The sequence below is a fragment of the Phymastichus coffea genome, unplaced genomic scaffold (assembly GCF_024137745.1).
Source record: "Phymastichus coffea isolate CEN01 unplaced genomic scaffold, Cenicafe_Pcof_1.1 PCOF00110, whole genome shotgun sequence".
Lineage (NCBI taxonomy): Eukaryota > Metazoa > Arthropoda > Insecta > Hymenoptera > Eulophidae > Phymastichus > Phymastichus coffea.
The window spans coordinates 103,806-131,137 of record NW_026706921.1 but is presented as its reverse complement, the minus strand read 5'-3'; the positions used below and the strand labels follow the sequence as shown (position 1 = coordinate 131,137).

Below are 27,332 nucleotides of genomic sequence, written 5' to 3'. Positions count from 1 at the left end.
TATACAACCACACACGTGATCAACTGTGTGTTGAAGTGTGTGTCGTTCGAAGACGAACGTGCTGTGTAAAGATATCGACAAATTATATATAGAGTGTGTGAACTAGTGTGGATAATTTGTATATTTTTTGACAAGCAAAAACAAGCCACGAGTGTTACAAAAACGGCGAGAGCAAAAGAGAGAGAGAAAAAAAAAGAAAAAATGATGATAGGCAAAGAGCCGCAGCAGCAGCACCGCGGCACTTAACGCGAGGGCACCGCCGGCGTATGCCCACGGCCCTGTTCGTTCCTACAATCCGGCCGGCGCGCAAGAGTCCACACACACACACTTACACATACGCTCGCATACAGCTGTTTCTCGCTCTCCGCAGCAGTTTCCCGCGTAAAGCGCGATACCGGCGCTACTACATTGCTACTGCTACCAGTTACTTCTATTAGTGCTGATGCAAATGCTGTGATTTCGTTCAAATTTTTCTACCCGAAGAAAAATTCTTTGCGTCGAGTGTTGTCGGGTCGGAGAGCTCTTCTTGTGCTAATTTATTGCAGTGGCGAGAACCAGGATTAGTGTGTTTTAAGTGTGCGTGCGCGTGAAAAAAAGGAGTGCGTGGTGCTGGCGGACGGCCATTATGTCAGTGTTCGCCAGCGATTTGCTCGAAGAAATAGTCGAGGCGACTGAGGAACAGGAGGCGGATCTTTGCAGGTTAGTCGTGTCCTTTTTACTTTGTTTTGTTTTTATATGTTTTTTTTTAACGTTAATTTTGTTTTTCTTTGGTCGACGATGAAAAATTTTTTTACTCGTTTCTTGCTCTAGTGTGTAAACGTAAAGGGGATAATATTTACCGAGGACCCCGAAACTATTTGACAAAGAGTGAGCAAGTGAGCGACTGTGAGAATCGTGAAATACATAGCACGTCACGAAGTATGTTTGTGTGTTTTCCCGGCGGCGCTCAGCTGTTTCAGCCGGTCGGCGAAGGACAAAGCGCCGCACACTGCTGCCGCAGTCGCGTCGCTGCTGTTTGGCACTCAGACGGCGGCGGCGTGTTGTGATGTAACGTGCATACGCGTGTTGTTTTCTCTTTCAGCAATGTCGTTTTTGTTCTTTCTTTGCTTTTTACTTTTTCCTTCGTCACAGCTCTTACGGTCGTCTTGTCGCGTGACGCGATTAGAATAGACATCGATAAGTTTGATTATTTATCGCAAATAGAATTATTGGTCGTATATTGTTAGTTTCTGACACCTATATATCTTTAGCGATCATGCACTTTTTTTCGATGAAACTTCTGATACACGACCTATTGATATTCTACTTTAACATTTATTGGAATGTTGTGATTCGAACCTAGACTCATTTTCTACTTTCTAAGTACACATGCGGACGTACAAGACCTTCCGTGTCGCTTGAAAAATATTTCTTCGAAAAGCGATCGTGAGGCTCGTGTATCCATGAAATATTAACTTCGCGAGCTGCTCAATTATTAATTTAGTTGTGCGATGAATTACCGTCCGAAAATAACGAACACGTGCGCGCAAGCTTATTTGCTTGACTTTGTTTGTGTGAAAGTGTTCGCGGCCTGCACGCAGACAAAGAGGGAGAGAAAAATTATTTTTATGTACGCGCGTATGCGCTTGCGTGTAGGAGGGTGTCTCGCCGTCGTCGCTGGCGCTCGTCGGTGGCATCGGTTATTTTCATGTGTATATGTAATATAAGGAGCACCCCCCCCCCTCCGCCTTCCTCGACAAATGTGCACGAACTTTATGTATTTTTTTGGTATACCTACGTGTTTTTTGCAAGTACGCGAAATTAGAGTACACGATAAGATGTAGCATAATATTTATAAGTAATGGGGTAGTGTGGATATAGTTGTGAAATGAAAAATTGATTCAAATAGACTTGCATGATAAATAAATTAGTTGATTCAAGCTTATATATTTTGCGCTTTGTCTTGGAAGCTTATAACTATAAATTAGTTATACGTCTCTACATTCCTAGTATGTAGTATATAATTTATAATTTTATAGAATTCTCGTTAAATCATCAAAACAAATATCGTGAATTCTGTACCATCCCCTCCCCCACATCTCCATTATATGCGTTGGCAATCGAGTTAGTTATTTTACAATTTTATGCGAAACCTTGCGCTTTGTGCACGATAAACACAAAACCGTATTTACCCCGGCTAATTTTTCGTAAAATTACCCTTCGAAAGCTTGCTGCCTCTGTTGATGAGCTTCAATTAAACTATGGATCGAGTTACATCCGTTTCGTCTATATACAGTGTAGCCGAGGCAAATAAAATCACAGTGCACAGAAAATGTCGAGCAGACTGACTCCGTTGATTACAACGACGGTTGACATAATTGAGGAAACATTTCCTACCAAAGTTTTGCGCTTTCGTTTATTTTCTCTTCTTTCGTCGCTTCACTTTGCATGTAAGCTATACGTCTCTGATACTGATTACGATTTGAAACCATGCAGTACAACGCTTTAAAATAGAAAATAATTAGATACTTTCTAAAAAAACTATATCACTCTTTTACAGCTACATACGTAAAGTTTGATCATAGAAAAATGCAAACAACATTTAACACAAGGATCAAATCAATAATAAATGGAAAAATCTTTAAAATTAACATAAGCCATAAATAATAAATTACGTAATCAAGCCGCGTAAGTATCGATAATTTCATAGCGCGTAAAAATTGACAATCGAGACAAAAGTATTAGTAGATTACAACTCAAAACAAGGCTGCGAAAGTATTGACAAATCCATAGCGCGTGTTTCACACCCTCGGCTTCGCCGCGGTTGTCAATTCTCACGTGCTGTGGACTTACCAATACTTTCCCAGTCTGGATACGTAATCTACTAATTTTCAATTGATGTCTTTAAAGCCCGTCCTTCAACTCATTGTCAAATTGTAAATGTGCAAATGAAAGTGTTGAAATCGTCGGTTCGCAAAAAGAGAACCTCGAAAACGCGCGAATGAGGTATTGACATGCCGCTCTCGAATTGTTTTTCTTTCTTTGCGAATTGTATGACGCTCGTGAGCAGAGCAGTAGCGTCTGACTTCGAGCGAGAAGCAGATAGAGAATCCGTGGTGACGTAAAGCTGCCGCCCGCCGGTCGAACAGCTGGGACTCTCTTTTTCTCTCTTTGCCGGGGATTTCCCGAGGATAAAGTCGCACGGCGCGAGTGAATAGAAACGCGGCTTGTCCGCCTTTGCGCGAAATTCATCGTGTGTATATGCCCGGTATAATAGTAGAGCTCGGATTTTGATTGCTTTGTCGCATCGAACACTGCAGTGCTTAATCTTTTTATACAGTTGTGCTCTCCCCCGCGCCCCCTCCCTCCCTCTTCTTTCTCCGCAGAGGTTGACGTTGACGCGTATGAATTTTGTTTTTGTTCAGTTGTGTGCGAGACACGTGTGTGGACTTGAGCTTCTTTCTCTATCGTTTTTTTTGTTGTTGTCGCCGGTCCCGGCAGTTGTGTATTTCTATCAAGAAACATGTTTTCGAAAACAATGTGATACTGTTTGTATTTTTGCAGATGACTTCTACTCGGCCGATTTGTTATTCAAAGCTTTCACGTGATACAATACTTTCGGAATAAATTGAATTGCTGTCGTTCGATTGTCGTTATTATAATATATCGCGTGTGGTACCTACACATGTTAATCGTCTGTTGTTATGATGAATCGTATTCAAACCGTGCCTCGTTTTCAATTAAATATTCTGCAGTGATACGATCATATGCGTACCACGTGTGTGTCATGGAATTGCAATCATCTCAAACAATAATAACTTCGTCTTTAAAATTGGACATCGAAATATTTAAACGAAGTTGTAAATGAAGAGGAGAAACTGTTTTAAGAAAAGCTTTTGGATTGGACTTATTCTTTAAAAATATTTAAGCGAGGGTTTACATTTTCTCTGGTAAAATGTTCTGTATTGGATGATATAAAGAGCATTCTTATAGTACATTATCGGCCGTCTTCGTAATCGGTGAAACGGTCAAATATTTACAAACACGAGTCTGCCGTCGAGGACACCGATCTATATACATGTATCGCACACATGTGTGTATGACTTTTTTCGCGGAAGCCGACCTTCGAACGACTTCTTTTGATTCTTCTCTTCTTCATTACAACCTCTTTTCGCGAATATATTAATTTATTGGCGAGTTTTCGAGGAAGGCTAAGAGTCTTGTTTTTCGAAACTATAGTCTTTGATTAATCACCGCAATCCGATAGATAAAAAAACCTCATTTAAAACTGCGAATCGTATGAAATTTTCATAAAGAGTCATCTCCAAGCTAAAAATAGCAATTACACGGAATATAAAAATTCGCATTTCCCGCTCGCCAAATCGAGAGGGGTGGACGGGAGAGGACAGGGAGAGATATGAAGTAAGGATAATCGCATTCGCTCTCGCTCTCTCGTAAGTTCATTTTTCTAACTACAGCGTCGGCGAGCGGCTCTCTTCATCCCGCTTAACCTCAAAACTACTCAATTTAATACGGCGTAAGAATAAATTAAACCACTCCCGCAGCAGCTCTACTTTTGCCGAATTAGCAATGCTAATCCCCTCGCGGGCGCTCTCTAAAGAGAGAAAGCCGCGCAATTTTTGCTAATCTGAATAAAAGCATCAATTAACGCTGCCCAAGTTTTCCCTTTTCCTCTTTCTTCTGCTGCGGCAGCTTTTTCACGTGTCTCGTTTGCTTATAAACGATAACCCGCGCGTGGCGTCGTACCGTAAAGAAAAGAAAAAAAAAACAAGTGCGATGAGACGGCGGGGAGATAAAAAGGCATGGTTAAGGTCCTGGTAAACACGTGTCTAAGTGCGTGTACGTGGTACACGTACAAAGAGGTACGTCTGCTTTGAAGACCCTTCGTGCCGCTATTACAGCTCTCTCGCGACGTTATTGTACATCTTCTTTACTCTCGCTGTGGAATTTTTATTATTTTATTATTCGTGAATTGCGTCTCATTTTCCAACAGGATTCGAATTTTTCGACTCGCTTTGCGCGTAACTCAACTTCATGCGTGCTTGCAAAACCGGGAACTCTATTTCACCTTTGCTCCGCTCGGGTAAGAGCATTACACGAAACGAAAATCTTCTCTGAACTAGTATTGTACTGTACTAGTTGCACATTGATGAGCAACGATCGCAATTATAACTGAAATACTGATAATAATTACGTATCGCAGAGCAAATTTGGAAAAAACTTCGCAGATCCCGTCGAAGATCAAACCTTGACAGAACAAAAATAACAATAATAATCATGTCAATCGGCTACATGGTCGTCGGCGTCTTGGAGAAAATATACTCAGGTCGTTGAAAAGTCAAGCTAAGCGAAACTTTGCACGCACTGAGATATAATAACGCAACTGTGTGTATAGGGTGACTTGACCGAGGTAGACGACGACGACGGCGACGATCGGCCCGCGGCCAGCGTCATGCATGCATGCAGTAAGTTACGTAAAGGCGCCGCACTCGTTGCACAATAATCGACTGCTATAAATAACCTCAACGCCGCCGTCGTCGTCTCTCCCTCTCCCTCTCTCTCTCTCTCTCTCTGTCTCTCTCTCTCTCCCTCTGTGTTTTTTTTCTCTCTCTCACCTTGTTTATATATTTTTCCTTTGTCACCACAGCTGCTCTCCGTTCTGTACATTTTTCGGTGTATTTTTTCTTCGAATGCGTGTGTGATGTCATGTGTTAACGAATCGATGCTTCGGCGAACTTGGTGATTCACGTAACTCTTTATATCGGAAAGCGTGTGTATGTAAATTCGCTCAAACGTAGTTGACTTGCTGAAAAGTACATTTTAAATAGTCGCGTTTACGCTTTGATTAATAAATACCATGTACATCAGTCGCTCGAGTTTATTCACACGATCAATTTATAGATAGCAAACTATTCCTACTTCATCTCAAATCCATTTGCATAGGATTCCAAGCTCTTTTTTAGAAATGGCTCGTCATTCGTCGTATCATCGTCACACACATCCTTCAGAAATAGCTTATATCTAATTTTGATCTACGACATATTAACCGAAATATCTAACCGCCCATGAGTACGAAAGAGGGAAAATGATCAATCTCGGGTACGCGCCTAGTTTTCCTACTTTTCTAACACTTTTATCCCTTCGTACTGTTCCTCTCTCTCCCTCCTCCATTCGGTGAATGCTCGCGCGAGTTCCTAATGAAGCGCGAGAATGCACTTGCGCTACACGAGGTAAGTTGTTCTTTTCCATTTTTTTCGTTCGTGGAAAGTCAACGCTTCTTGAAAGTATGTCTGTCTATACGTTTTTTATGTTGGAAGTACTCTGACGAGTACATGCGATGTTGATGAAAGGGGTGAGTTTTCACTCTGATAGTGCAATCAAATTATATAAAGTGCGCATAGCGACACTTTTTTGTTTGTCAGACTTATTTGAATGTTCGTGCTTTTGTAACAGGCGAGAAGAATGAAGTCTAAAGAAGAAAAAACGTCATGAAAGAGTAAAACTACTTCCCAAGTAACAAGTAATATCCATAAATTCCTTTCGCTCGCCTCATTAACTTGATTACAAAAAAGTAAAATCTAAAGATCTGCAGTTGGTCTAAAAGTTCAATAGAATTAGTTACGAAATATAGATGTGAGAGTAGGGAGCTATTTTATAGATTATCATAGTAATTAAAGTACTATATCCGCCACTTCAATTTCCTTGCACGTTATGTATAATAAATAATTCAAGTCACACAAAAATGCAAACGATAGCCATTTTTTCAACGTATTGCTTTATTTTATATAATATTAACGGACATTATTGATGTATACTCTTTTCAAACTACAATATTTCAAGAATCGAATGAAAAGACAATCAGTCCGATATCTCTTTGAGTTACTAATAAGCTATCGTGTTTGTTAATTGTAATTATAAAAATTTTTTGTAATAATATACAGGTTAAAAAACGGCATTGACAATTGACGCGACTTTTTTACATAAGCTGCGAGGTTTCAATTATCATATACCGAGATTAAATCGATGAGTTTTGAATATCAACCGTCCCAAACAATAATTTAAAAAGTTTTTTTTAGTTTTGACATTGATAACAAATGAAATATTTCTGTGAGTTATTGTAATTAAAATTGGAAAAAATCCATATATCTAAAAAAAAGAAGAATTTTAACGCCTTAAAACGTTGAATTTCCATTATTTTATTCAGAATTACTGGATCTCAAAGTCAATGAACTATATAAAACAATCGAGGCTCTGTTTAGCCAAAAAAAATTACCGTTCTATATATTTCTTCAAGTATTTATTATATATTTTTTACATATGTTAACATAAAGTGTGTTACGCTTATCATTATTAGTTGAAATTAAACAATTAGTTCAAAAAGAATACCCAAGGCACGTGAAATATGCTCTTTGGCACTATGTCACTAAGGTGGGTGTAACTTAGTGTAACGACGAAAAATTGAATTAGCGAGTTCGAAATCATTTTAAATTGATGTAAGGTATTTCGACGAATTCAAATATTTAATTATTTTTATTACATTCCCATAAATTTACATGCTATGGTAGCAATAATAGCTTTTTGTGCATTTTGTACACAACAATTGTAGTGATTTCTTCATTAGGAGGTATATAAACATTTTATTAATGGTGGACTAACAATTATTCATATCATATGCTCAAAATGACTATAATTTCAATTAGTTTCATAATTAAAGAATCAATACGGAAGGAACTACGATTTGATAATATCAACTCTTATCAGTATATATCATTACATAGAATTTAGCTCGAATTTAGAAAAAATATGTATGCTATTGATATTTAATAAATTATTGTTTTCATTTGAATACTTATATGAAATGACCTATATATTCTAAAAAGAAAATTGCTGTCTATCGAAAAAATAATGAATAGTTGTAAAATTCTAGTTCCTTCGCTACTAAATTTTTAAACTACAAATTAATTGCAATTAATATTACTTTGTACATATAATACTTTCATAACAATTAGCTTAATATCAATAAAACATTTACATTTTTATTTATTCGGATAAACAATATGATCGTTCCATACTAAACACACAAAATACTTAATGCGATTTTTATAACCCTTAAGCTGATAGAAATGTATTAAAGTAACTAAATATTTGAATTAGGTGAGATTTTCTATATAATTAAAAAAAAGTTAAATTTGATTAATTATAATTGAAGATAAATCAATGTAACGAACGCGCAACAATTTTGAATTTATCAATTTAATTTGTCGTTGTTATAAGCTATCCTTACCACTGCGACTCTGACATCAGAGAACGAATTTCGCGTGCGTTGGCTCTTCTTTTTCAACTAATAATCATAAGCGTAATACATTTTCTCTTAAAATAGATGAAAACTTAGAAAACGTACGGTAAAACTAGGACTGTATGACAAAAACACAATAAGTTATAGACTTACTCACGCGCGCGTGAGTAAGTCTATAACTTATAGAACGGCATATTTTTCGTTGAATAGATCCTCGATTGTTTTGCGTAGATCATCAATTTTGGAACTTAATAATTCTAAATAAAATAATGGCAATTTAACATGTAAGGGGTTAAAAATTTTTTTAGGCATAAGACTATTTTTAATTTTGATTACAACAAAAAGTCACAGAAATATTTCATTTATTACACGGCAAAATTTCAAAATCCCACGTGTTTAAATATAAACGTTTTAAGTGTGCAAATATGACGTCACCCATATGAAATACATTACCTCTGAATTTAAATGCTTAGAAGTATTAAAAATGTATGACAATGTATTTCTTATGAATAATATTACATTAATTGTTTAACTTATGAAAAATAACTTCTAAAAAGAGGTTGCAGTGCTTTATTAAAAAAAAATAAAAAAAGTTCAACTTAAACACATGGGTTTACTGTATATCGTGTTATCAACGTTAAAATTAGGAAACTTTGTCAACTAGTCATTTGGGTCGGTTAATATTCCAAAATTGTCAATTAAATCACGGCATATGATAGTTGAAACCTTGCATATATGAAAAAAATTGAGGCAATCGTCAATGCTATTTTCTGACCTGTAAGTTGAAAAAAATCTTATAAGCATAATAACCAAATGCAATAGTTCAGTAACTAAAAGAGATAGGAAACTAATTATCTTCTCATCCGATTTGTTAAAGATTACAGTTTTCAGCATACGTAAAACATTATTCAATACACACAGGAAAATTCGAAGTGGCGGATGTAGCACTTTAACTACTATAGTATTTGTGTGCGATCCCATCAATAAAATAGCTTCCGGCTCTCACATCCACCTCCAATCGTAACTCTACTGGGCTATATAAGTTCAAGAGTTCATAAGCATGCTCCGAAGAAGAAAAACAGCGTCCCACAGCTGTTGGCAGTGCGGCGCGTCGTCGCTAGATCAGTTGATCGGGCGATAAATCGCAATTGCGCAATTAGCGTCGTCGCCACCGCCGGTCTATGCTTGATAATAACCATCGAAAATCTAAACGAAAAAATATATAATATCGAACGCATGTGGATTATTCATTCGCGCGAATTTTTCGCGTCTTTTTTTTTTTTATTTTTTGCTCGAACGTGATAACAGCGCACGAGTGTTTCGCGTGTGGTTGTAATAAGATAAGCCGAATTACGTCATCACGTGATCTGTTTCTTCTTAAAAATACATAACTTCTTTACACGCTCTGCGAGTGGGTGTTTTTTAAATGTGCGCTTATGTAGGGTCACTCGACAGTAGTAATAATTATTTAAAAAAGTATGTCACTTGAGATTAGAAGTGTATTGGCACTTGAGTTGACGACGCGTTTATTTTTAGTCGACTGTGCAACGTTTTATTTATTTTTCCCCTTCAATACTTTACTCGAAAGATAGAAAAATAGCACAATTTTTTTTTTGCTTTTGTTGAAACTTTTTACGAACGATCCATTAGCTCGTGCGTGATGTGTATTCAGCACTCGAGAGCTAGCGTTGCAAGGTCGAAGTGCATCAGGCAGGAAGAAATCGCTTCGTGGAAGAAGACAATCTTTGAAAACCGCTCGCGTCTATGTCAGAAAAGTGAATCTCTCAAGGATCATCGTTCACTTATTTTACGCGAAGCGTATATCAATCAATTGTGATTTTCTATCCGACGCTGAAAAAAAAAAGAACAGTCAGTTCGAGTCTCACGTCAATTTTCATTACTCACGTACGGTTTCCTAAAAGATTTTCCTGCTATTTCACCTTGCAATCTCCTGATTTGCGCAATCATTAATCTTTTTATGAAGAAAGCACTGCTTTTTAATTTCGCAAAAAAAAGGTGTTAATCGTCGAAACCTTATGATCAAACGAACAGCAATCGACGATGAGCGCGAAATACCTCACCATCAATCCGCTCGCCAATCGCGCTCGTATTTCAATCAAAATAAAAGGAAAACGCTAGTGGTCGGTGTGTGCGCACGCGCGCGCGTGTGTGTGTGTGTAGGTGATTCGGATATACACGTATGTGCTGGAAGGCCGAAAGAAATCCGTTTAGCGGTCACACGTCGAATTAACGAGATTGAGAAATATTACGTGGAAAGAGAGAGAGAGAGTCTAAGTCCATTCCTAGACGAGGCCAGTCAAGTGCAACCCTCGACGACGACGACGACGACGACGACGGCGTCAGTGTTTACTTCCCCGCGAATATTATACCCGCACAGTTATTATCTTGTTGATTTTTCGAATCTCGCTTTTTTCAATTCGGAGAGAAAGTAGTGTAAGGTTGATTTGCATAATGGATTGTATGCCTGTCGATATATAACGAGATAACAAAACTGGAAAGTTACATTAAATAATTTCGATAAGGAAACGAAAAGAACAATTGGAATAGTCGAAAAGGCACAGCCGGTAGATATGCTAATGTGAAAAATTCCTGCGCTTGCAACTGGCAATCGTCACAGCCCGCACATACGTAAATCAGCGAGCGAATTATTATTGTGTGCGGGAAGGGTATCGCGTATGTGCATGTGCGTTGCTCGCAGCCACTATCTAGTTCAACGTCCGCGCTCTGCATATCGAGAGGCGCCGCATTGGCGCTTTTACCTTTGCGACACTTGCTTTATTGGCTACACGCCCGTGCTCGCTTATAAATACGCATCGGGTGCTTTTAAACGAACGCTCTTCTTTTTGAATCGACGAAGAAGACAGGAGCGAGCCAGGTGTATTGGCTTTTTAATTGTCCCTCTGTTTCTTGCAGATATGTTAATGAAGCGAGCGCGCGTAGCAGTCGAAAAACGAACGCGCGGCGGCCTCGTGATACGAGCAACGCTCACTCTGTTGCCCCCTTCTAATAACTTGTCGCGCGCGAAGGATAACGACAAAAAATCAAACGTCATATTAAAAATGTTCCCTCTGGCGCGCGCAGAGTCGCATACGCGGACAGCGAAAAATACACACACGCGCGCGCGTGTAAAGTTTAATTAAAACTCGAGCAAGTGCAGCAGCGGCAATTGCGGATAGGCGTGCAAGCAGCTGTCGTGTTTCCTCGCCGCCATCCGACGACGATGTAATGAGAAAGAAAGAGAGAAGGGTGACCAGCCATCCATGAAGTCTTCCATCGCATCTTCTTCTTTGCTGTTAGGGTAGCCGCCGAGCCGTGAATTCCACTTCAAACTTTCGCGTCTGAGGCTTTTGTTGCATTCGAATGCAGATTTTTGTTTTTATCGCCGCGTTATTATTTTGCAAGCCAACAAAAACGTATCCCCGTCTGGGAAAAAGAAATCTCAACCTTCCTTCCTCTCGTATCGAATCAATTGATAATTTCCTTTTTGGCTGGAACAAAGGTAATGTACATATAACGCGCATGCACCGGCACACTCTCTCTCTCTTTCTCCCCTCGTGTACTCCTTTCTCGCGACCTCGCCAGACAACAATGCACTGTCTGCAGTTGCCGCGACTTCTCACGCTCCACATACCCGGTGGATCCCCCCCCCCCCTCCCCCAATTAATTGGCTACTGCTACTGATTTAGGCACGTTTTCGGTGATTAGTTGATCGCCTAGACGGAGAGCGATTATGTATATAATGTGTCGATTTTCGCGTAATGTAACCAAGCGTCAAATTCGGATTTAATAGGAAGTTCGTTTGCAAATGAGTGTTCGAAGACTTCTTAAATTGCATTGATAGGTCTTGTGAGAAAATGGCAATTATTGCACTTTTCCTTTTTCTTACGACCACTCGATGAATGCCTTATGGAATAGAAGCATTTGTAAGATACTTTGAGGGAAACCATAATTTAGTCAAATATTCACTCTCATGAGCAAACGCTTCTCTCTTAAAGCGTACATTCATGAAGATAGCGTTGCAGTCGTCGTCGTCGTCGTCGTCGTCGTCGTCGTCTCCTTATATTGATCATTAAACGCTTGGAAATTTTGGTAATATGAAATTTGCCAGAATCTGTAATAAAAATTGCTAATGTGCAATTGTACACAGTATTAATAAAATTTTGCACATTTCTCTAAATAACAGTGAAATTTATTAGAATTCGTAGCAATTACTACTTTAACAGAATACAGACGATTACATCGGTAATTTTTACTATGTAACGGCATTTTTACTGGATCGGAAAATTAAATTTGAATATTATAATTGATTTGAATTACTCACAATAATCTTGAAATTCTTCTTTGGAACATGGTCTATTTGATTTATCAATGCATTACCATTAATGTCTATGTACACATATTTGGTGCATATTATCAATTTATTTATCAGCAAGTTAATCTATTACATGTAACCTTTGTTGATATTGTTCAACGTCAGTGTAGTCAAAGATCGGAAACTTTTTTGACATTTCGTTAACAGAATTATTAATCTCCTCAGAAAAAAATAAACAGCTAATAATGCTGCGGTCGGAAGAAATACACGTTGTAGGCTCATCTCCATGTTGTTTACCTACATTGATCAAGAACAGCGTAAACGTAAGCGAAAAATATTACTTATATTAAAAACATTTAAATAAACTGTTACATATAATTCACCTGTTAACCGCTTGATTGCACGCATTTTACACGAATGATTCACTCTGACATTTTTTTTATATAGTAATCAAATACTTATTCTGCCACTTATGAGAATTGAACTACCACCTAAACGAGGCTCCTGCAACTTATTCGCGGACCAGTTGCTTCTGCGCAATATCCAGTTGCTACTGCGCACGCACTAGCGACTTAATCCGACCCTAATAATATTTGCTATGTTCATAGTAAAACTTGCTTGATTCATAATAATTTTTTCTAGCCTATTTTTATAATTATTATAACATAACAACTATTTTTTATTTGTCACAATGAATTTTTCTACATAATCATACAAAAATTATTATGGCCATAACAGAAATTAATAAAATTTTTATAAATTTTATAATGACTCGTATATATTACAATTACTGTATTTTGTAGAAAATGTCATTGCGACTGTAGGATATTTTAATATAACATTTATTGCATGCATAAGTTGCGCGTATCTACGTATAGTAGAACGACCACATGTGGGTTTGACGGTTCAATACATGGTCGGGGGAGCTTATAGACAAATCATACGCGGTTCATTTTGTTTCTTCATACTTTACTTTAATGGAGCGGTTAATAACTTGACAATAACTTCTTTCTTTCTTTACTTTTTTGCCGTGTGCATATAGTTTTTCCTATCTCCATCGCTTATAAATGTTTTCTATTGATCTATTGATTATATTATGTTTTTCGCGTAGGCAGATAGATTTGTTTTAATTTATAAAAGGGAAGAGAATAAAAACAACTGATTCTAATCGAATTTCTAAGCTCAGCTATACAGCATGAAAATAGGGCGTTTCAAGTGAGATAATAACAGTTTTTCTCTCGAAAGGAGATTCTACCCCTATAAAGAAGCGTATGCGAGTTTTATGGCTCGAAAAAAAATGGGGGTTGACCGAGCGCACATAAATATATAAAAAAGAGACGCGCACGTACACGCGCACGCACACCTTGAATGGCTACCTGTCGCTCCGCATCTTTCTCCGATTACACGTGTCTGTCCTTCGTCGTGCCATCATCTCTTCTTTTGTTGGCTTCGTTTATAAGTCAATCTGCAATATTTTTATCAAAGAATTCGCGAGAGCAAAGCTTGAAATTATAGATAATAGCCCAATCTTATAATTCACCACAGAACTTTCCTTTTCAATATTAAATGCTCATTACGCAACACATTTGCGTTTATTTTATGTTAAATACACCCACGGTCACAGTCGATACATATTTCGTTCGACAAGAATAAAAAAAAAACTTTCCATATTCTTTGTTGTTTCGCCAAGGTGTAACTGTACAGAAAAAAAAAAAGAAAAAAAAATCGCGCGCGTGAAATCCAGTGAAAGTGAAAGCTCGCGAGATCGCGATTATTTCCGTGGACCTATCTTTGGAATGCGTGGCTTCTCGGCTGTGAATGATTAAGAAAAAAAAAGTTCTGTTTCTTTATCTAATCAAAGTCTATATCCCACGACAAATCCTTCTATCTTATATATCGAACAGTTGGTCGAAGGCTTATCTGGCTGATGAAATGCTTCTTCCTTGTTTCTTCTGCGTCCCTCTCCTGTTTCGCGCGCGGCACTTGCTCTGCTCTCTATCCTCCGCCACCGACGAAGCAGCAGACAAAGCCTCTTGGGATTTACCTGCGATAGAGAGAGAGAGAGAGAGAGAGAGAGAGAGAGAAAGAGAGAGTTCAGGGCCGTACGAGACCAGCGTTCCCCTCTTTGCCATTGGGTTTAAGAGGTTGAAGGCCGAACGCTCGCGTGGGCGAGATGTTCGCGACTTCGTCTTTTCTTTTCTTCGGACAAACACGCTGGTTTTATACGTGAAAAGTTTGCGCGGCATGAAGTCGTTGAAAGTAGGCAGACTCTTTATGCTTGAATTATTCTGGCGGCAACTTATATCTGCTCCAGCAAATGCATAAGGCAAGGATTGTCGTTCAATTACAAGCGACAACCAAGAGAAATGTATCATCGAGCGAACGGGTTTGACTTTTACGCAACGCGGTAATATCGTAAATTCAAAAGTTCTGTTGTCCGAAAATACATCGCTGAATGACGAAAGAAAGACAAGAATGAAAGCAGAGTTACACAAGTGTGTGTGCGTGTCTGTCTGTGTGGCCTACGTTACGTTAACCCTGGGAAAGATTAAATATACCGTTGAACACTTTTGTTTTAAACGCCGAAATTTTCTTTTCTCTCGGAAACGAACTTGCAAGAGCTCATATACTACATACACCGTCTAGGTAGGAAAAATGTAATTATCATGTAGACGAAATTTCAGCTGTTTTACATCTTGATCTAACTATCGCGTGCTTTTCCAGGAGAGGGGTCTTGTACGTGTTCATCGGCACGTATGCTGAATTTTAAATAGCTTTGAATAGCTCGAATTTTGACTAGATAACGTTTCTTTTTTTTTTATTTAAATTTAATTTGACTTGCAGTTAATAAAATTCGCGATTTGTTAATAACTTTGACAAGTCTAGTCACAAATGAAAATTAATTATTTGCATAATTTATTGCATAATCATTTTTTTAATATTAGTCTAAATATAAAAATTATAAATATAAATATAAAATATAAAATTTATAAAAATTGCGTATACGACAACGTCAATATATTGTCGATTTTCATCATAAACGACATCACAATTCACAAACAATATCCTCTGACATCGAAAAAGTATCGAGAAAAAGAGAAACATCAGCAAAGCCCGAAATCGACGGTCCACGGTAAAGCCCGTCAAATCGTGTGATAACGTTCTCTTTCACGGAAAAGACGTCGAACGAAGAGAGGGATTTACGAAAAAAGAAGCTGCTTCGGGGACGCGTTAAAGTCATCCTGTTACGTTGTTGGCATCTGTCGCACAACTCCTGTTTTTACGTTGTGTCTTTTTCAGTCAGCCGTTTTCATCCAAAACAGATTATATTCTTAGCTTTTTTGGTGGACGTGTTTATCATTTCAGATTCTAGTGGTGGAATTCCTCGCTCTCATGTCTATCGTTGGAAATGGTCTTGTTAGCTGTCGCTGAGGTTTTCAATTAACAATATAATGCGTAGATACGATAACAATGTGACATTTATTTTCACGGATTTTTATCAAAAAGATTTTCTCCTGAAAACACAATCAAACAAAAATCGAAACCGCGATCGAAACAAGAGCAGCTCAAAATGATCTCCTTACTTTCCTTCCCTTTTGACGAAGTACACGACACGACAATAAGAATTTTCCTATTCTCTTTTTCGTTTTCTATATCTGTCTGCCTGTCTGCCTCTTTCTGTCTGTCTGTTTCTCTCTCTCTCTCTTTTCCTAACTCTCTCTGTGTTCCGGCTCGTCGGCCACGTGACGTTCAGACGTTCTTCTCTTCTCTTGTTGCTGAGAGAAAACAGAGTCGCATCGTGCGTTTTTTACCTCTGCGATGGAAAAAAAAACCGGTAGACTGATTTATATATGCCTGTTCAATTTTTTTGCTTGTCGTCTTGCATATTGTTTTCCAGTACTTGCATTTTGAATTCATTAATCGCTCCAGATGGCCATTTTCTTTCCGAAGAATCGATAACAAGTATAGTAAATGTATAGTATTTAACGACCAAGTTGACTTTTTTTTATCATTTTATCATTGTGTGCTTGACGAGATATTTTGTGATGATTTACCGAAGAAGTGACGGTAGATTATCATGAGAAAACAAGCGGCTTTCCCACAATGTTTAACCAAGCACGTAATTGCACCGAGCTCGATAAAAAAAGGTGAAAAAAAGGAACATTCGGAAAAAAAAATTGATGCCCGATGTAAATTATACCGCCTGAAACTATTGTGCCCCGCGCGCGGTGCAACATTGTGTCGGGAAAACGAAGCAGAACTTTGTACACTCAATGAGGACGCTTCATGGAAAAAAAATAATAGGTGTTAACTTCATTGTGTGACATTTGTATTCATTAACGTGTAAGTATAGATCTTTGGCGGTAGTGTACTATGTTGTAACCTAGGAACTTCAATAGTAATCATCAAAAACATTTGAAAAATGTTTCCCTTATAAAGTATATCAAAGTTCTCATCGCTAAAATCTGAAGCAGCTTACACACAGTGTACTGTGTTTGTTTCTCTCTGCAGACACACGACGGCGGCAGTGACAAAGCCGAGACAATAATTGCCGTAGTGGCCGCCGGGAAATGAAGTCTCGCGACGACGCATACACACACACACACACACACACACACACACACACACACACGAGCTCGTATATGAATGTTTGCGCAAACAGCAGCCACGGACCCTTTACTTGATGTAAGCAGCAGCGGCTCTGCAGTACGTACACACACACACACACACACACACACACACACACACACACACACACACACACACACACACACACACACGTTTCGAAATGTTTTCAAAAGAAGAGAATATGGGGAAAAATTGCCTCGACGTCGGACGTATCAATTTCTGATTGTTTGTAATGACATTTTGCACTTTGTCATTAATGTTCATTTTTTACGGGAAAATTCTATAAATCACACGCGTCTTCGTAAATTTTTCTTCGTTATATTTCTGTTTTTTTTTTATTTGTGGTCGGCAATTATATGTTTTAAGCTTACCGAAAATCCATTAATCAATAAAATCGATGTACCGAAATACACAGAGTGTTGAAAATAGTATCGGCCGTTTCATTTACACTCGAAGCTTTTATAATAAACATCAAAGAAACGTAAATCTAGAACAAACATCGTTCGCGCGCCAAAAAGAAAAAGCCCGATAGCCAGCCAGCGCGCGCAGGCGGAGAATGACAGCCGGCAGTGGCGGTAACAACCAGCTGAGTGGCGCCACGCATCAGCTGTTGGTGACTCACGCTGCCGCCGCCGTATTTTCCTCGTCGCAGCTGAGATTTCGGTGCGCCAGTACTCGCACGTTGCGTAATATTATAAGCTCCTATAGATTCTTTTTCTATTCGAATGATTTTTTTCAGCGCGGCCTTCTTTCACTTTTTCATTTTGTTTGGTTAAGCTACTGCGGGATCGCAACGCGTCCGATCCGGAAATAGTGTCCCGATAGTTTATTATCGATCTCATCGAAAGAAAAAACGTCTTTATCTTTTGGATGAATTCGTGCTTCCTGAAATAATTTTAAAAAAATAAATAAAGGAGTTAATGTCGTGGTTGATTTACATCGACGATACACTCTTTTCGTCATCTGGTTTTCTCTGCTCGTGTAATTTATCCCTCGCTCATTTGGCTTCTCGGGATTAAATTCTTCATCCTCTAATATCGTAAGTTATTGCTCCGTTCCACTTTTTTTTTTTTGCACGCGTGTATAATCAGTTATTATCGGCTCGCTCGATAAGGTTATTTAGTTGCGCGAATGCTCATGCGTGTGCGTTCGTTTTCAAAATATAGCGTGAGAACGTTGAGTATTCGGAAATCGCAATTTCAAAATTATTCCAACGACCCTTTCGGAAGGTTCCAAGGCACGTTTTATCTGAGATTTCAGGTAAACATGCTCTCCATTTTCATTAAAGCAAGTCGCACGTGTGCACTCAGTAGGCTGCGCGAAGAAAAGCGCCGCTGGGAAAATTACACCGACAGTCTCGCGAAGCAGCCACGCGACGCTATCGTGACACTAAATTTTATGGGGAAGCTCCAGTAAATTTCACGATGATGATTCGCAATTCTTACATAATTGAGAGTTTAGAAAGAAAGTCCCATAAAGTTATTGAGTTTAACATTCGACCGAGTCTAACCGCGTTGATTTTTTGCAGCTGAAAATTCATTTCTACAACGAACGTTTAAAATTTTATTTCGCGCTTGGTTGCTATATTTTCTTGCATGTATTATGATCGCGCACTTATGGAAATAAATTTACTGAATCGAGCTGATTTTCTGCGCGAATGTCTCGAGTAATATTACAGACTTTCATTATTGAACATTCGTTGTTCTTATTCGTACTATCCGCACATCCTCTTGTTATCTTAATTCATTTAGAAAATCACACAATTTATTGCGTTTAATACGCAAACAATAATAAAAAAGCAGACACGGGTGCACTAAAGCTAATAACGCGGGTGGAGTTTTATATTTAACATCGAGCTGCTGTCAGTGATAGAGAGTCTATATGTGTGCGTGTAACCTGCCGCTGTTGATGCTTGGGCTAGTTTTCTCGCCGACCTACTTCCTCATCGCTTCTTCTTCTATCCGTGTACTTTTCATTCTTCGTCGTAGAAAAGGGAGATGCGACGTTGCACGGCCACTGTCATTTTTTCGAATAAAGCGCAAAATTCAGGCTACGCGATTGCCTCGCACGTAGGCACAAAGTCGTCCACGTTTTGTATCGCTTTTGCGAATGTGTCTTTTCTTAGAGAAGAGCGAAGAGAAAAAAAAGAATACTACATCGTAGAATACTATTTCCGATAACGAGCTTCACAGCGACCGCGCGCTCAATTTGTTACGCGAACTCCGCTTTAAAATTAATACGCTGAGCAATATCGATCCTATAAAGAAATCGAAGATGGAAAGAAAGAGAGAATAAAGCACGAGACGTGCGCGTTTTTCCCGTGGTAGTTCATGTGTATAGCTTCGGAATAATAAAGCAAGTCAATTGGCGTTTGTGTATTGCTTTGATGACGTCAGTGCAGTCGCGATGTATGTGCGCAACGCACCAGCTGATACGGCGCGAGGCGACATACCTCAGTCGCGGAAGGGAATACCAGAGCGTTCAGACACACCTGCCTACAACGTCCGTGTGACTGCGAGCATGCTCGCTTTTTCTTATTACCACGGCGTCGTCTGGTCCATTTACTTTCGTATCCTAAGTAAACAGTTTCCAGCAGCGCAAACAGAATTAAACTGTTGGAAGTGAACTTGACAATTGTGGCGCACTTGACGCATCGAATATTGCTACTCGAGGACTATAATCGAATATCCAATAGATACCATCTAAAGAGAAAGTCGATAAAGTGTGACTTGATCGCTGAAAAGTCATGCTGAAAACGTATGCCAGTTTGAAACAACAACTGCGAAATCTACGCTAAGATAGGATCCGGCACAGCATTGAACGATTAGGTAATCTGTGTATGTGTATGATGCCAAACGCACGAATGTGTATATATCGCAGTGGCGCCGAAAAGAAGGAAAGCACGTGCGGCGCGCGCGCGTCTACTCGTGCGTCTATTCCAAATGAACGTGGGAAAATTGGTCGGTCCGTCGTCGGGTGCATAGTCTATTTGCAGCATTCCGGTGCCGTTAGAGCCTACGCTAACATGAAAGTTGACACATTCTTGAGTGTGTCGTAGCCACTGGCCAAAGTTCCTCGACGACGGGCGAAGTGGGTCGACGGCACTAAGCTATAGTCGCGAGCACATCGGGCTCTATTGCGCAGTTGCGTCGGCTGAGTTCTCTCTTTTCGCCATAAAGCGCGCGCAGCACACGCCGCCGCGACTTTTTTTTTTTATTCTGCCGATCTAAGTGTAACTGGAAGCGTTGCGACTGGACGGCAAGGCGGCACGTGGATATATTTACATTGTGCGCAGTCGGGAAAAGAGAGATCGATGGGCAGCGCGTCATTCGGCTTTTAATTTGCTGACGGGCAGCGAGCGTCAACTGCGCTTGGGTAGTCGGCGAATAATTCATGGAAGAGAAAACACGAAACGGAACAGAAGAGAGAACGTCATTGCGCTTCCGCAGATCGATAGGACGTACATCCTACGACCACTTATTAGAATGCGACGTCGTAATGATCGACGTTGTAAAAAACATAGGCTCTATACACGCCGTGTACTGGCTTGTATCTATGATATGATTCTTTCGAGCAAGTAGCGGCTCGTTGATTCCGAGAAATTGTTGCGCCTTCACAGTGTCTATTTATTACCCGTAAGTGGATGCCTTCGAAGTAGGTGCTCTGCTTGAAATGTGACTTATATAGTCATCGTAGGAATTCGAAGCAGTGCTTTCTTCTTAGGTATCAATTGTTTCTTTTTTCGCGGCTAAGGCATCTTTGAACTACAGCCGGCCGGCGGCCTTTCTACAGCCTCGAGCAAATGAATGAACTCTCCTCGTGGTCGTGCGTCGTGCGTGTGCACGTCTCAAGGACACAACGTTGCCGGCTGGTTGTATATCAATTTTTTACCCTGTTTTTTCCTTTTTTTCTCTTTTCTTTCCCCCTTTGTTTTCATTTTCTCTCGTTTTCAAGGCGACGGTTACTTGCAGTTTCGTTGTTTATCGCGAACCGACATCTTCCCTTCTGCCCTGCAAAAGATCACCAAGCAGCTGTTTCTCGTTGTCCTTGTTTCTCTTCTTCGTGTCTCTCTGTTTTGCTACAGCACTTTCAAGGACTGCCACTTGCGCTTTTTGCAACCAGATTCTTTTTGGTTTGCTGATTGGCTCAAAATGCTTTGATCTTTTATGCGCTGCTTCTGACGCGACGGCAGCTTAATAAAATGCTGATGCCTGTATTGGGGTAATGAATTGACGAGACTTTTATGAAAGGATATTCGAAATATCGAAGAAATTATCGGAAAGAGGCTTAGAGTTACGCGTGACTTTTTATTTCAAAGAAAAATAATTCTTATCTTGCGGTGTAGACGAAACCTTTCTTTATGGGATTTCATTCAAATAAAAGTATTTGCGTTTTACAAACCACAAATGATACGCATACGCAGCGATTTCTTACAATTGAAAATCGTGTTTGAGCATATCGAAAACGAACTTCTCGCAATTTTTTTTCACGAGTGGAAATCCAATCGCAATATCGTATCGACATTAAAATTCTCGTCCGTTGCCGAGGTAAATCAACGCCGAGGCTGCACATGCAAAGAGGAACGTACTTTATATTTGCGTACGCATATCGAATTCGATACAAGTTTTCTTTTTCAAGAGCCATTGGCCTTCGAAGAAGAAAAAGTGGTGTTTTCCGTGGCAATGTCGATAAGCAATTTCTTTCTGATTTCACAACAGCTTAGAGCCTCGCACCGGGCAATAAATAAAAGCTGCCGCCGCGCGTGAATGAATATTAAAAGCTCTTGCCGTGCGAATCTAGGTCAATGATAAGAGAGGCATTAACAGTGCTGTAAACGACGAAAATGCGCTGCTCTGCTTCGAAATGAGAAAAAGCAAATTGATGACATGCATATCTCGTTGGCACTGAATATGGACTTGGACGATGTTAATATCATTTTTGCTTGAAAGTTAACCAAATGGTGATTTGTGAGCTGTAAACTAGTATCGAAGCGATAACGACAACATTAATCAAAGATCGTTTCCGATTGCAAGATGTTAAAATCTTTTATGTATCTTGAAAAAGAATATACAGCTGATTAGCCAGAGCCATTAAAGTTACCCTTCAGTTTATTAACAATAAATCTCGTTATCATTATGACTGATGCTTTAATATAAATTCAAGGCATGTTTCTTTATTAGCTTTTTTAATAAATAATCCCTAAAATTAATAATGTCAATCAACACTTGTCATCTTTTATTTGTTTAATCTCCTAATGAAAGCTTTTATAATTATCACTTTTATTCGTTCTCATACACATTCCTCCGATAACGAAAGAAATTTGAGTTTTTTTTTGAATGAGCAATTGTGTATACGAGTTTTATTCGACAACAGAATGTTTACTTTGACAACATGTGCATGAAATGTCAAATAATCGATTACTGCCAGTTCGTATTTAATTTGATAATACTGAGCTCTGTAGACATTGACAATGACAAAACTCGAAGTCGCAGTGTACATTTTATTTCTCGTGAAAGGACGGCAATTTGGAAAAAAAAGCGTTTCGCTGATGTATCATCTCAATTACAAAGTACGCTGAGTCAAACAAGCCGTGTAATTACAGCTCGAAACAGCTGACCACCCAGCTCGACTTATTACGAAACACACACAGACGCAAAAAGATGTTCGAAAATTCGGAAAGTAGAGCAGTGACCAGACGGACCGTTAACCCGACTGAAGTTTTGCATTGTTATTTTGCGTCTGGCGTGTGTTCTGAAAATAGTCGAGGTTCGTCGCAGCCAATGGGTAGAAAATAAACGTAGATTCTTGGCATTGGTTCGTTACCGACTATAGAAAGCAACGTTGCCGCTGCCGTGCAAATCAATTACCTTTTATTGCGCATCCGTATTGTGGCTGCGGCGCCGTTCCGCCCTTTTATTTCGCTTATTTACTAGCCGCCTTTTTAATGAGACCGCTTTTTTTTTCATTCTTGCGCTACTGCGAGCACAGCGACTGCTCCGATAATAATGAAGTGGACGAATTAATTTTATCCCCTTCTCTATTCTATGTTCACATTGCTCTGGCGCTAATACGCCCGGCGATTGTAACTTCATCGAATGATAATTTAGTTTGATGGCTCGCTTGAGTTTCCAGATGCTCTTTATCAAGTGAAAATTTCTTAGAAACGAATTATTCTATAAAACGGTTGATTATTTTTGCACGAATGGCAACCCAATTTCCTCGGATGCTGTGCTTCACATCTCGTTTCTTTTTTCTCTCCGCTCGGCATTTTTCCGTGTCGACGAATTTCTCCTCTCTCTCTCTCTCTCTCTCTCTCTCTCTCTCTCTCTCTCTCTCTCTCTCTCTCTCTCTCTCTCTGCCTCGACTACGTTGCTCGAATTGATCGTATTCCAATCAATGCGGAAGCCGATTGCCTTGTTTATTTTTGCCAACTATACCATCGCGGCTAAACATCTTGTCCTTTCTTTTCTTCTCCTCCTTTTCTACCTTCTTCAGTCTATCGACAAAGTGTCGCATTTGCCTCGTTAATAACGTCGTCGAACATCTTGTTTGGGTTCTTGTTAACAGACATTTTTCTTTTCTTCGAAAACTGATGCTGCTTTTGATTTATTTTTAGCTGAGGTTCGTTTATTCACAGTCTTGCATGTTCAATTACTCGACGGAGACTCCGCTCGTCTTCTTTCGAAAAATGATCACGAATTGACAATGATTACTTATTTTTGCAAGTGTATTTAAATCAATAGAACGTAGATTTGTGTTGCTTCGATTTTCATTTCGAGTATTAATAATATTAAACAGACGAACAAGTAAACAATAGAGCTGTGACTTGGCATGCAGTATAAAGAATCGCTTCTACGAAACAACCTAAAGCAATTCCAAAGAGCTGTCACAGAGTACAATGGCTCTCCGTAGGAAAAACAGAAAAAAAAGCTTTCTTATAAGAACCAAACCGATTATAAAAGTTCGCCGTGAACCATTAGAAGCCACAAACGTGACTGCGACGCACACGCGTCCGCGTGTAACACAAAGTTTTGTATGACTCCGGGCGCTGGCTCTGACGTTGTCTTCGATCGCGTGGCGACGTGTATGCATGCGCGCGCGCTCAGCTGATTCTTAATAAGCGATGCAGCTGACTGCGCCATCGATTTCAGCATTATATAGCCGCGAATTCAACTGGGCTACGACGCAGTTATACTTCTGTATATACTTTTCTTTATTTACGAACGAAATCTAGCCAAAAAGTCAATAATTTCGTCTATGCCGTTGAATTTTATCGATTCGCGAACGACGAGAAAAATCGGAGAACACGCGATTCAGCCCAACGCCATTCGTAATCCTATATCGCAGCAGAGTCTGCCGTACGACAGTTGGAATGTTGATTTTCTTTGCTCCGCGTTGTTTGCAACATAATTCACTTGTCGTAGGTCGTGGCATGAAGCACTCGCTGCACGATCGGAGCTAATGCCACACACGCACAACAAGCTCGAAGTTGCGCGCGCGCTTTATGCTCTTCCCCTGACCTCTCTCCTAATATCCGGACGTTTACTCTCGGATTGCATCCAATCAATTTTGCACGAAACTCGCTATATTTATCCGCGCACGCTATGTTTCTCGCGTACGTACGTACGTAAACGCGCGCGCGACGGCGACGCTGACGACGACACCGTTCTTTTTCCCCTTCGACAGCCGAAGCCGAGGAGGAAGGGAAGAACCGATCTTTCATTGTTTTCTTTTCCGGCGGGCTACTTTCTGAATAGTCGCTATTTTCGTCATCGCGTGCGCAACAATTGTTATCAAAACTAGCAGATTGTCCGTCATCGGACAGCTTTTATGTACGAGTACATACGAAGTCAATACCATTTTATAAAACGCATCACCAGAGTCGTATTGTCACTTGGCAAATTTCATCGAATTTGATAAAAGGTTGGTTTCGAATGCGGCACGTGAACCATCGATCTTTTCCGATTCTACTATCACTGTGAATCGTGACATGCTTCGTACACCGAATTAAAGTAAATGATAGCCGACAGTAGTTCTCACGTGGTGGAAAATGGTTCCGCGACACACGCGCGACAAATCACTTGCTAGCCGTCATAAGCACATTTCGCGATAAAGCGACCTGCGAGCGCGTTTCTTTTTCAGTCTCGCCGTGGGAAAGTCTTGAGGGGGCTGCGCCGGAAGGCGCCCCGATACATTCTTGCGCATGCATATATGTATTTACGAACACCTACGCGTGGGAAACTCGTACGTAGGATGCTCCGTAATTTAAGCGCGCGCAACTTGACAAATATACACGCGCGACGAGGAGGCAATTTATGGAGCTTTGAGTGGACGAAAGTAAAACAACTCCGAATCCTCGACAACAATTTATCCCTCGCTTCACAATTAATCTTCGACGGCAAATAGTATTTTTGCCCTTATATATATATAACAGCTTGCTCGTAGCGCGCGCGAGCACTTCCAAATAATTGACTCCGCCATAAAGACTAGTTGTTCGACCGTAACCTACCCTAAGCTTCTTTATCCGTTCGCTTGCTTTTTATTTATTCTCTCTCTCGCCTTTGCGAGCCCCACTGATTTTTTTCTTCTCGTTTGTTTTCTCTCAGCCGCTTTATTTAGCAGTTTATTGGTCGTGATAAGAATGTGAAACTTAATCGGCTGTACATAGTTTTTTGACTTTTTACGGGGTGTACAAATCCGGCTTCTTTAAAGTGGCATATAGTATATTGTAAAGAGTACCTTTTCACTTCTCACAGTAAAATTCAAATAGATGTGTTGCAACTTATAAGAAGTTTAGCTCTGTTGCGTTGCCGCGTGAATTCAATTTTATTGGCGTGCAGTTAAAGTAAAGACAACCATCGTAAATTAAGGATTCAATGTCGGATGTTATATCTGAGCTTTCAAGGCGAATCCTACCGATACCGGTGAATAGCAAAGACTAAACATAATAATCCATACTTCGATACTATTCTAAACGATTGTTCTCATTTTAGCGCTTGCTCGTCTTTTCGCTCATCGTCGCTTTCAATTTCCTTAAAAGCTTACCTTCATCGTCGTCGCTCCTTACACCGTCCCTCTTTGAACGATAAATCAAATGAGCAGCAGTCCGCAGACTGCTTTCAAAAATCACCGAGCAAGAAGCATATATAAAAAGGAGGGGGTAAACGAATTGTTACGAGGCTGGAAAGAAAAATCCTCTTTGATCGACGTGTACCAACAGCGATGAAAAAAAAAAAAATGCAAAAATTGCGGGGCGATTAATTTTCAGCGAAACAGCCCCTTTTGTACGAAAAATTGACGGCCACAGCGCGCTACCGCAGGAAATCGCTTTGAAATATCCGCTTGCGAGGCTAAATTTATTAGAGCCGTGTACGTGCGCGCGGTGCCTGGCGGCGTGGCGCTAATGGGGTTCGTGGCTTCGCGACGATGGAGAGTCATTTTGGCGCTTTTGATCGCCTTTTCCTCGCTTAACAGGAAATTAAAAATAGATGCCGGTCACGGGATAGATCCTGTCAACTCTTTATTATTTTTTTTTTTTTCTCGTTTTTTCTTACTCACCGCCCGCGGTTATATACTTGTGCGCGTTGATGTGCATCGGCGTTATACTTCAGTTGGCGGAGGAAATTCTTCGCAGCGAATATTCGCGAATACTTGTTATTGTCATTTATCGAAAATATCCGTCTTGACGTTTGCAGCAGCGGCGAGACAGTCGACGAGTGTACCGGGCTGCCATTGGGCAGCGAGTTCATAGAAGAGCCGGAACGCAAGCATCAGCCACTCGGGATCGTGTTAGAATCAGCCTCGCCGACGACACCACCGACGACCACGACGACGAGCTCGAGCTCTTCTTCGAGGCCACACAAAAGCAGCCGTTCGTCGTCACAAAACGTCAGCTTGAACGGCAACGCCAACCCCGGCCGTGGCGCCTCTTCGCGAAACCACATGGAGCAGGAGAAACGTATGCGGCGAGAAATCGCCAACAGCAATGAGCGCAGACGTATGCAGAGCATCAATGCTGGCTTCCAGTCGCTTAGGACCCTCCTGCCGCACCACGAAGGCGAGAAATTATCCAAG

The 27,332-nt window shown here is 40.0% G+C and overlaps 1 protein-coding gene across 1 annotated transcript; it reads left to right on the top strand.

The window, feature by feature from the left end:
• On the top strand, positions 1-27,332 carry LOC131670476 (oligodendrocyte transcription factor 1-like; the record flags this gene model as incomplete). The annotated part of the gene is made up of 2 exons (XM_058946102.1): positions 1-699; positions 26,954-27,332. Coding segments are annotated over exons 1-2 (453 nt in total), but the record flags the coding sequence as incomplete, so codon positions are not given.